Consider the following 12,141-nt stretch of genomic DNA (forward strand, 5'->3'; position numbering starts at 1 on the left):
TAGCATTAAGCTCTCTTGAGTAAAGTGCATTTGACATCAAGATTATGTCCTCAAACCAAAACATTACTATTTCTTCCGGGTTATTTTTTTCTTAAAATGGGCAAAAAGAATAAAGAACATTTGTGTGTTCAAAGACACATAACTTGCTCTTCTAAGACATCTATAATCAAAAGATTGTAGGTCAATCTCACAGCTATCAAGGACTTTTATAAGATGTTGCTCGTGCAACAGGGTTTGGTGGAGTACAGGATTCCAAAAGATTAATAGGCTCTGAGTGTGATTTATCCTATTTCCCACAATTCTTGGGTTTTTTAAAGAGAGCCTCTAATCAGTTTGGGAACACTCAAGAATGATTCCCCCAAAATCACTAGATTCTTCTGGTGGGTGCCCAGAGCATGCTGGTCTTCCTGGGATGGGCAGGTCTTAGAGATCAGGAATTCATTGAGTGGCTACTAGGCTTAAGCTTCATGGGGATACATGATAAGACATGGTGTCTGCCCTCCAGAAATGCACAGTGAAGTTAGAGAGGCATGGGAAACAATTAAAAGACAATGCAAGATAATAGATTAAGTATATAATTGAGGGTTAACCTCAATGACTAACTACAAATGGAATGACTAACTCGTGTGCAGAAGGGATCAGACTTCTGCTTAGCCCCAGAGATCAATGGAGAGAATTTACAAAGAGGCAAAATTTTGGCTTAAGCAAGAACTTCCTAATAATTCATATTGTCCTAAGACCAACAAGGAGTTGCCTTAGGAGGAACTGGGCAAACAGAGGCCTGGTTTGAGAAAAATTCCAGTTCAGGCACATATTGGGTTACATGATGACTTCCAACTCCATTCTTTTAAAAAATTATGCTATAAGACTTTTGGAGAATATACTAAATTAAATTGTACAAATATGTATTCATTTATTTTTTTCCTTATGAAATATAATCTCTTTGAATATGGGGGCTCTTTCATCTTTGACTTCATATTATTCCCTGTACTGAGTATAATGCCTTTTCCATAATAGGTACTTAATTGATGTTCTTTGTATTTAGTTAGTCGTCAAGATGAAGAAACAATTGGAATGACTGTGGAGTAGAAATGTCAAAGGAAAACTTATATTTTGGTTGGGAGGATGGAGCGAAGGTTGATTTGGAGAACATTTGTAAGCATAGGGGAAGATACAAGTGGAGAGGAAGGTCCAAAAGACGCATGAGAGAAAGAGGTAACTTTAGGATATTTAGAAGGATGCAGGTATGAATGGAAGCAAGATGGTAGGTAGAATGGTTAGACATAGTCAATTTTCAGGAGATAATCTTTATTGTTCTGTTACCCGGGGAAGAAGGAAAGATAAAAAATAATGCAGAGGGATTTGGGAAATGAAGGCAAGATGCTTTCTGAAGTATCCTTTCTGATGTTTGCTTTACATCCCGTGGATGTTCCTAGTGAAGAATTAGATCAGCTTAGTCTCATAATAGAAATTATTAGTTTAAAAACAGTTATTTATTATGGACACACACATAATCTGAGATTTTTTTTCAATTTTTTTTCATTTTTATAGGGATGTAATTCTAGAAATTAAACAATTCTGTGTATGTATGTATTTGCTCAAATTCATATATAAATAGAGATTTTCATATGGGTGGCTAGATGGCTAGTTAGAGCAGTAAGAGAAGAAATTGAGAAAGACAGAAGTTACTTGCCCAGAGTCACACAGCTAGAAAGCAGTTGAGGCTAGATTCAAACTCAGGTGTTTCCCAATTCCACATCCAGTTCCCTATTTATTGTGTCTTTTTCTGATATCTGCTTCTGATAGGGGAAGTTGAAATTCTTCAGAATCTTAGAGACTGCCAACAACAGTATCTTCCTTTACAGCATCACTCCCTTAATGGACCCAATTTGATTCTGGAAGAATGAGTCATGGTTCATGAAGCATAGCCTTGTTACTTGCTATGGTTCATTTGATCATTTGGAGCCATTTTGAAATCCCCAAGTTATTAATGCTCTATGTCCAGAAATTTCTCAAAATAATTATCAAAAATAATAAACTTGATCATTAATTGTTACTAACCACAGGAGATTGTCAATATGTTAGAGAAGTCCACAATCTCAGAATTGGAAGGAATCTCAGAAGCCACTTAATCTAACTCATTCCTGCAAAAATGTCCTTTATTATATCTTAAAACATTTTCATCCCATTATCACTCAAAGGCTTTTGGTGCCCTAAGGTAGCCAATTTTATTATTCCATAGCTCTGGTTATTAGGAAGTTTCTTTTGTTATTAAGCTTAAATCTGCCTCTCTGCAATTTTGAACCCATATCTCTAGATCTGCTAACAGGAATAGGTAGAATAAGCGTTCTCGCTCTTGCATGTGATCACCCTTCAGATACTTGAAGGAAGCTATCATGTATAAACCGTGCATTTTTCCAGGAAAAAAATCCTCTGTTCCTTGAGTCCAGCCTTGAGTGAACCTTAGTCTCCTCCCCATTTAGTTTTAGGATGCTGCTCCACCTGTCAAGGTTATTTTTTAAAATACAGCCATTAAAACTGAACACAGTATTCCTAATATACTCATATTCAGCCTTCAGATGAATGGAACCTTCAGCCAGATCAGTGGCAACTCAGCAGGGGACTTATTTCAGAGACTCCCAATCCAGCAGACTGAAAGTTCAGTGATTGCAGACCTTCCCTTCCATCATCTGATTCATTGTCTGAGGACAATACAGCACCCCAGGGACTGTTGACATAGCCCGTGCTTCTCACCTGGCTTGGCTGTTACATCAACAGTGTGGAGGCAGCTATAGCGAGGACAGGGAAACAAAAGATCCCATTATGAATCATCATTCAGGATTTAGATAACCAAAAGTCTGAGCATTCAAGGGAACTGCTTTCTGAGAGGAGGAAATCAAGTAGCTACAATCTCACTGGCCCTCCCAGTCTCCCATCTCTTCCCTCTCCAAATCTATTGTCTACACGGCACAGCCAAACAAATATTCCCAATCACTATTCCTGACAATACTATCCCCTCCTCAAATATCTGAAATGAAAAGCTTTCGACATGGCATTCAATGCTGTACAATCTTCTCTGTGCTATCTTGTCAATAATTCCATATTACTCTTCTCCATCTATTCTCCATTCTAGTCAAATGAGCCTGGTAGACATCCCAACATAGGACACTAGGAGTCCACCCCACTTTTCCATCTCTGTGAACCAAGGCAAGTCACTTCATCTGAATCTGTTTCTTGATCTGAGCTCAAGTTAGCTAATGGGTAGAAAGAGCTATACAAACCACCTGCTCTTAAAATTAGAATAATAACAACAACTGACCTATTTATGTCACTCACAATATTGTGAGAATGAAAGAAATGTGCACATAAGCACTTTGTTAATTAAGCGAGCATATGGCAGAAAGAATGGAGTTTAGGTTGGGAGTCTCAAAGACCCGAGTTTGAATTCAGACAATTATTATGTATTTATTCATTTATCTGATCCTCCGTTTTCTCACCTGTGAAATGAACTTAATAGCATCTACCTGATAGTATTATTGGGAGGTTCATTTGAAGTAATGATTGTAAACTATTATCATGTTGTTTAAGACATATCAGGTCAAGGCTAAACCCGCTGATTTGTTTCTGTTTCTTCCTTTCCTGGAAAATGAAGGCATCGAACTAGATGATCTTAGATCCTTTTAACTCTAAAATGATGTCATTTTGGGATTTTTCCAATTATTATATTTATCGCAATGGGGGGGGGAAGTAAAATGAACATTTTCCCTTCTCAGAAAATTGGTCAGCCAGTGATTTTCCATCTAAATCTCTCAGTAGCACCAGGGCCCCCGCAAAGGCCTCCTATCATTCTGCATGAGTTCAAGCTTCTTCTACAGAGCTCCATCTGTCTTCCATCCAAGTTTCAAAGCCACTGGCTTGCTAAGCACAATGATGCTAATGATAAGGTGGAGGGCTGTGGGTAGGGGCTGAAGGAGCTGAGTGGTGATGTCATGGGGCTCTGGCTGTGTTATCTGCAATGAGAATAAATGGCTAGTCCTGCAAGCAAGCAAGAAGTGGCCTATGTGCTAGCAGCCCTGGGCTGGGCTCCATTCTCAGGGCTTAAATTTAGATCACAAGAAAAGCAGCAATCATCATATCCTTTAACTAAAATCAGCTAAACAGGATACAGGTAGCCACAAAATGTAGTCATTGCAGAGAGTAACAGAATCACTTCAAAAAAGGTAATAATCGGTCAGTCTTGCTTTTTTTGCAACATGTAGTTAAATCTGTTTAAGTGTGGAGAAGGAAAAGTGGGGGCTGGGGCGGTTTACTTTATAACTTCCTAAAATGGCACTGATATTAGACAAGTGTATCATCAATAGAAAAAACAGAAACTCTGTGCCAGGGAACCTTCCAGAGCCCTTGCGTTTGGCTCAGACGTGTAGGCAAGGGCTTAAAGGGGGGTGGGGGGAGAGAGGAGGTGATTGGAAGCAATGAGGCCTTCTTTCCTCAGTGAAGCTCCTTAGTCACTGGAGAACAGTAGGGTGGATACAATTTAAATATATTTCTATATTGATTTCTTCAGTTTGGAAGGTTCCCTTTTTTATGTCATCAGAGAGACAGAGGATAGGGAAAGGAATTGAACTAGTCAGAAATTTTGAGTGAGATAAAACTAAAGGGAGTGCTCAGATGATATCCTGACACTGTTTTGATTTGAACCCTACTGAATAAAATGAGAACAAAATAATGATAATAATGGTAAAATGAACAATAACACAAATAGAATAAAAACCTCATATTATATTAATTAAACACAGGTTCATTCCATGTCAAGGCAGATATCAAATGGTTAACACTTCCTTATAAAAAAGGGGGAGAAAGAACATCTATAGATGATAAAATGTGATCCTAAATGATTAATGGATTCAATTTTTACAGGAAAAAATAAAACTATTTGAATAAGTACACCTCACTTTATAAAGCAAAAATAAAAGTTGTTCCAGGTCCATACCACTGAACTTGTCTAACTTAATCTTAATGGATTAATTTTTTACAGGAAAAAATAAAACTACTTGAATAAGTAGACCTCACTTTATAAAGCAAAAATAAAAGTTGGCCCAGATCATACCACTGTTTGTCCCTGGACAGAGTCTATGAAACATGAAATCTAGTTGTAGCATCAAAAGGCCCTCCATGAGTAAAATCCATATAAATTCTATTAGCAATACATCCGCAGATATCAATAGGTTTAGAAAAAGAGAACAATAAGATAGTGATTCGTGATCAGGTCATTACCACTAGAAATTAGAAAATGGTTATCATTAAGGAGCCCCAAATTAGCATGTCAAAATAAGTTATGAAATGAAATGGTGAAAAGCTGGTAAACACCATCACTATAGTTTGCAGAATTTAGCATCTATATATCTAGAAAGGACAATTTAACATTTAAAGTTAACAGACGCTGTAAATTCAAATGCCCAAATATTCACAATTAAGACAAACCAAAATGTCACCAACAACTGTAAAGATATAGCATCTATTCATACAAAATTAAGAACTATGTTTTTTATTAGATATAGTAATGCTGAGTATAATATCCAAATTATATGGGATTTAAAATTAGAAAGCGTAGAAACAAAGCATAAGGGAGCTCAAACTCTATGGCAACAGGGAAAAAAAAAAGTGTTTATTTGTCCTCTTGGCCTTTCTGCTACTGCATCTGCCCTATATCCAGAACACTAAATTCAGTACAAAAACAGTCAGTCATTTTATCTCCATTTGAACTAGTCCATAAGGCATTAAGTATAAAAATAATAACTATAAGGTCCTGACTTGTCTTTGGGTCATTTCGATCTGGACTTGTGCTCAGAGAACCTGTATTTGAACCTTTGCTTCTATTTGTCAGGTATGTGTCATGGAATAATTTATGTCACTTTCTGGGTTGAAGCTTCCATATCTCTAACATGTAGGAATTAAACTAGATGGCTTCTGAGGTCCCTTTCAACCCTAAATCCAGGATCACGAAAGAATTTTAAAACTTTCTGCTGACTGCTGGAGCTGACAGAAAAGCAACCAAAACAAACAAACAAGAAGCAAAAAGCAAACAAACAAACAAAACAATGAGACCATTAACATAGTTAACAAAGTGATTAGCATGTGAAAGGCGGGGTTTTTGATATTTGAGTCTAAAGGTGGGAGGTTTGGGGAAGAAGAAGGAATAAGAAATATTTTGATGCCAAAGAATGGCCAGAGATTATCACTGTATCTTTGCCAATATGGCATAGAGGAGACTTGCCTTACGATCTCAATAGATATGAATGATTTTGTAACTTAATGAACCAAAACAAATGGGTCATCTCCAAATAATTCCCTTCTCTAAAAAGCTGACTGACCAGTCCTTACATCTACTGGAGATAAGATCATTTGCCCAGCAAGAGACCAAATATAATTAGTTCCCTCCACAACCTGGAATTTGGCCAGTCTGTGATCTATAAAACTACCTTTCCTTTTACATAATACTCTAGATAAAAACAAACAACCAACCAAAAAACTCAATTAATCCTTCACTAAGTACTAACAAACTAATCAACTAAAGGAATACACACATTAAATACTTGGGTACACAAACAGTAAACTGAACTGAAATTTCTATGAAATAGAAAAAGCTGAGGAAGAGTGGAAAGATAATTGAATTTGAAAATAGGTTTGAGTCAGGCCTGACACTTACTGTCCGGATGCCATCAAACCAATTTGAGTCTGAAGTTCTTTACCTGGCAAGCCAACAGGCTTAAGAACGTTACTAAGCCTGCTTGGCAAGCACTGGGTAAAAAGCATTTTCTATTAAGTCCAATGTAAGTGCCAGCTATTGCATCCTGTCTCTGAGATGGAGGGGAATGTGGGATCAGCTTTGTTTCATGGGCACTCAAGCAGCTTGGCCTCCATGTGTATGTACATACTCACAGATTGTTTTCAGAGGATTAACCAGTAAAACTTGGTTATTAATCTATTAGTGTCAGGTTATTAAATCTGAACATTAAAAAAGCAAACACGACTCTCTGGTATCCACAGTCTAAAATAATTTGGGCATGAAAACATAACCTTATATCTAGAACATTAAGCTCACGGAGTGATGAGCAAACCCTAAAGCCAACTGGAAGTCTTCCCAGCATAGTCAAGGCACTGGGTTCATCATGATGTGTGCTCCAAATGGAGTACCATGACCCCTCAAAATGTAAACCTAATTCCTTTTTGGTGACGGCTACTTTTGGTTCATGTTCAAATTGGCATTTGCCAATTTAGAACCAGAGGCCATGGATCTTTTTCCAACCTGCCATATTCCCTGGAAATGAGACTCCTGCTGCATAGGCTTCTCCTTGAAATCCTTGCCTATCTTTAAGGTTCATTCTTCTAAAAGGAGCCATCCCTTATCTACCCCCTCCTCCATTTTAATACCTTTAAATTACCTTGTATTGATTGTGTGTGCATGTGTTCTCTCTTTATATTGTTTCTATATTATTTTCTATATTTCTATATATATTTATTCGTTACTATGCTATATATTATTTATATTTCATATTACATAAAACATTTTTATATTTATAAATTTTAAAATATTTTTATTATATTGTATATTGTTTATTTCCAGTGGATTGCAGTCGAGCTAAGCAAGATTGCTTCTTGTCCATGTTTACATCCCCAGAACCCAGAGAGTTCCTGGCTCACAGCTGGCATTTGACAAATTTATTGAGATAAATTAATTCAAATTAAACTGAATTGAATTGAATTCAAAATATGCCCCCAAATTCAGTAGCAGAGAGCCCAGTGGTTATGAAAGAGCATCTATTGTCCCTGCTTTCATATTATAGGCCTTTTAGATTAGAAAGTGGAAAAATTCTGGTGTTACACGTTGGAACTTTTTTTTTTTCCTCTGTATTGTTTATTTCAAAATGAGGTCCCTTTCAACCCTAAATCCAGGATCACGAAAGAATTTTAAAACTTTCTGCTGACTGCTGGAGCTGACAGAAAAGCAACCAAAACAAACAAACAAGAAGCAAAAAGCAAACAAACAAACAAAACAATGAGACCATTAACATAGTTAACAAAGTGATTAGCATGTGAAAGGCGGGGTTTTTGATATTTGAGTCTAAAGGTGGGGGTTTGGGGAAGAAGAAGGAATAAGAAATATTTTGATGCCAAAGAATGGCCAGAGATTATCACTGTATCTTTGCCAATATGGCATATAGGAGACTTGCCTTACGATCTCAATAGATATGAATGATTTTGTAACTTAATGAACCAAAACAAATGGGTCATCTCCAAATAATTCCCTTCTCTAAAAAGCTGACTGACCAGTCCTTACATCTACTGGAGATAAGATCATTTGCCCAGCAAGAGACCAAATATAATTAGTTCCCTCCACAACCTGGAATTTGGCCAGTCTGTGATCTATAAAACTACCTTTCCTTTTACATAATACTCTAGATAAAAACAAACAACCAACCAAAAAACTCAATTAATCCTTCACTAAGTACTAACAAACTAATCAACTAAAGGAATACACACATTAAATACTTGGGTACACAAACAGTAAACTGAACTGAAATTTCTATGAAATAGAAAAAGCTGAGGAAGAGTGGAAAGATAATTGAATTTGAAAATAGGTTTGAGTCAGGCCTGACACTTACTGTCCGGATGCCATCAAACCAATTTGAGTCTGAAGTTCTTTACCTGGCAAGCCAACAGGCTTAAGAACGTTACTAAGCCTGCTTGGCAAGCACTGGGTAAAAAGCATTTTCTATTAAGTCCAATGTAAGTGCCAGCTATTGCATCCTGTCTCTGAGATGGAGGGGAATGTGGGATCAGCTTTGTTTCATGGGCACTCAAGCAGCTTGGCCTCCATGTGTATGTACATACTCACAGATTGTTTTCAGAGGATTAACCAGTAAAACTTGGTTATTAATCTATTAGTGTCAGGTTATTAAATCTGAACATTAAAAAAGCAAACACGACTCTCTGGTATCCACAGTCTAAAATAATTTGGGCATGAAAACATAACCTTATATCTAGAACATTAAGCTCACGGAGTGATGAGCAAACCCTAAAGCCAACTGGAAGTCTTCCCAGCATAGTCAAGGCACTGGGTTCATCATGATGTGTGCTCCAAATGGAGTACCATGACCCCTCAAAATGTAAAGCTAATTCCTTTTTGGTGACGGCTACTTTTGGTTGATGTTCAAATTGGCATTTGCCAATTTAGAACCAGAGGCCATGGATCTTTTTCCGACCTGCCATATTCCCTGGAAATGAGACTCCTGCTGCATAGGCTTCTCCTTGAAATCCTTGCCTATCTTTAAGGTTCATTCTTCTAAAAGAAGCCATCCCTTATCTACCCCCTCCTCCATTTTAATACCTTTAAATTACCTTGTATTGATTGTGTGTGCATGTGTTCTCTCTTTATATTGTTTCTATATTATTTTCTATATTTCTATATATATTTATTCGTTACTATGCTATATATTATTTATATTTCATATTACATAAAACATTTTTATATTTATAAATTTTAAAATATTTTTATTATATTGTATATTGTTTATTTCCAGTGGATTGCAGTCGAGCTAAGCAAGATTGCTTCTTGTCCATGTTTACATCCCCAGAACCCAGAGAGTTCCTGGCTCACAGCTGGCATTTGACAAATTTTTATTGAGATAAATTAATTCAAATTAAACTGAATTGAATTGAATTCAAAATATGCCCCCAAATTCAGTAGCAGAGAGCCCAGTGGTTATGAAAGAGCATCTATTGTCCCTGCTTTCATATTATAGGCCTTTTAGATTAGAAAGTGGAAAAATTCTGGTGTTACACGTTGGAACTTTTTTTTTTTCCTCTGTATTGTTTATTTCAAAATGAGGGAGCTTTTGATCAATTACCGCTGTGGAAGTGTCTACACCTGCCAACACGCTTCTGTGTCAAGAATGGCTTGGAATTGAACCCCCCTCTTCTGTGATCACTTGTGTTTTTTTTTTTTTTTTTTCTTCTGCAAAGTTTCTCTTTGTATTTTGGGGTTTGAATGATATATCTTTCCTTCTCCTGGTCCAGGATTACACTTTATGACTACCAGGCCATGTGCAGAAGCAACAAGGACAGCACCGATCGGGCTCACAGCTTATTGGACGTAAGTAGCATCATAACTGAGTTCCTCAATAGAAATAACCTAGAAACCCCTTGTCATCTTTGTCTCTGATGTCTGTCTCTATCTTTGTGACCTTTCTCTTAGCACTCTTCTGGCCTCCCCAAAACTCATTATGTAGGTATTATTTTTAGCATGATAAAAAGAGCTTTTCCCCCAACTAAAATGTTGTATTTTAAAAATTAATCCTGAAACAAGAAGACTAGAATTAAGGAAGGAAGATTTCATGGGACTAATAACACCTTTTTGAAGTTAAGAGAAAAAAAAAATCCTGAGTTTGGGGGTTCTGTTATTTGGAGGCATATAAAAGGGAGTTTCACTTCCTTTCACAGAAATGCCAACATTAGGCTGCAATCTGGCTTCTGGTCTCTAATTTAATTAACATTTGTATCAAAGAACCCCTTCCTATTGCCCAGAAGCTCAGTAACTACCCTTTGGCCATTCCTAGGGGTAATTAATGTCCCAGTTAAGGTACAAAGAAACACCCATCAATTAACTCCTGTCCCTCTCCCTTGGAGTAAAATACAGAATGTGAAATGTGCAAATAATACCATTTGGACCACACAAAACATGCCATCTGTATATGTCTATACATACACAAATAGGTAGGCAGAAAGTCCTCAAGATTAAAACGAGTCAAGAATGGAGTCTGCCTAAAACAGTTCAGTAGAGACATTAAATGCATAGAGAGCAGTTAAAAGAGCCAAACAAACATGTTTCCTTTTTTTTTTTTTTTTATTAGAGCAATAGACTGTAGATAACAAACATCAAGAGTGAAGGCTGTATTATTCTTATACCAAAGATGTCATACAGAGAGGAGGAAAGAAGCAAACAAAAACAACATAAAACAAAAATATTTTTTTTTATCAGTTGGAGTATTTCTAAGGAACATCTGATATTTAGAAAAACTGAAAGTTCCTTCTCTTTTGTCTTTCTGAAAGCAGCTTCTCTCAACAGTGGGGCTATTTGCTGAATTAAAAAAAACAAAAACAAACAAAAAATAACCCAGTTTCCAAGATGCTCTTTTACCACTTGGCTTAAAAGCTCAAAGGTTTTTAAATAGGACTGTGCATTTTAATTGTTTAATCCTGTATTTACATAATCCCATCTCCTGCATAAGAGTTGATCCACAAACTCTTTGGGATTTGGGGAGCTCAGTTTCCCATTGGTTTGAACAGGAGCTGCAGGAGAGCCTGCCCTGTGTCCCTGACCCTGGTATTTATCCACTGTTCCTCCCGAGCTAAGGAGACCTAGTAAAAAAGGCCTTAAACAGCCTGCCTGGTCAAAGATAGGGCATTTCTCAATGATCTGACCACTGAGAGCTTGCTGAAAGATCTGATTATTTTTCAAGTCATAAAATAGAATGGCTCAACCACAGGGTTGGAAGGGTGAGTTTGGTTTCAAATAGCCAGTCACCAAAAGTTCAAATCCTGATCTGAACCCAATTCCCAGGCCCAGTCACTTTTGCCTCCATGAATTTGGTGAAAAGTCTCTTTGGGGTTCAAGGGAGAGATCCACTTGTTCTGTTTTTGCTTTGGTCTAGTGATATTTCCAATTGCCTTGTTTGCTCTCAGCTTTTCCCCCTTCTTGCCCTTAATAGAAAGATGGAGAAAGTAGAAAATGAAAAGTTTCAAGAATAGACAAAGTCTGGAATTGATTTTTACTTTGTTAAGCATTAGACAACTCTCCAATTTCTGGGGTTGATCTGCATAAATAAATTTACCCAATACACACACTAACCAGTGCTTAAATTCAAAACAATATTTCAGTATTTCAGTTTCAGCAGTCCACAAATGTAGCCTAAAACGATGCAGACTTGTTTTGTTGGTAGTGTTTAAGATCCCAGCCTTTTAAACCCAACCCTGGCAGATGTTGTCCCTTCATTTTTCCGGAGGCCTCCGTGCAGCTCACATATCTGTCATACCTAGGTACAAAGGCCTGAGTGAAAGAGAGAAAGAAAGAGTCCATATTTT

General features: G+C 37.0%; 1 protein-coding gene across 2 annotated transcripts in view; it reads left to right on the top strand.

Moving 5' to 3' along the window:
• The window catches only part of CACNA2D3 (calcium voltage-gated channel auxiliary subunit alpha2delta 3), a 1,005,807-nt gene that overhangs the window by 946,320 nt on the left and 47,346 nt on the right, over positions 1 to 12,141 (top strand). For both annotated transcript variants that reach the window (XM_051978988.1, XM_051978997.1), the window contains one exon: positions 10,078 to 10,153. In XM_051978988.1, the coding sequence (XP_051834948.1) occupies positions 10,078 to 10,153 (76 nt within the window). The remainder of the gene's footprint in view (positions 1 to 10,077; positions 10,154 to 12,141) is intronic.

Source organism: Antechinus flavipes, chromosome 1 (genome assembly GCF_016432865.1).
Source record: "Antechinus flavipes isolate AdamAnt ecotype Samford, QLD, Australia chromosome 1, AdamAnt_v2, whole genome shotgun sequence".
Lineage (NCBI taxonomy): Eukaryota > Metazoa > Chordata > Mammalia > Dasyuromorphia > Dasyuridae > Antechinus > Antechinus flavipes.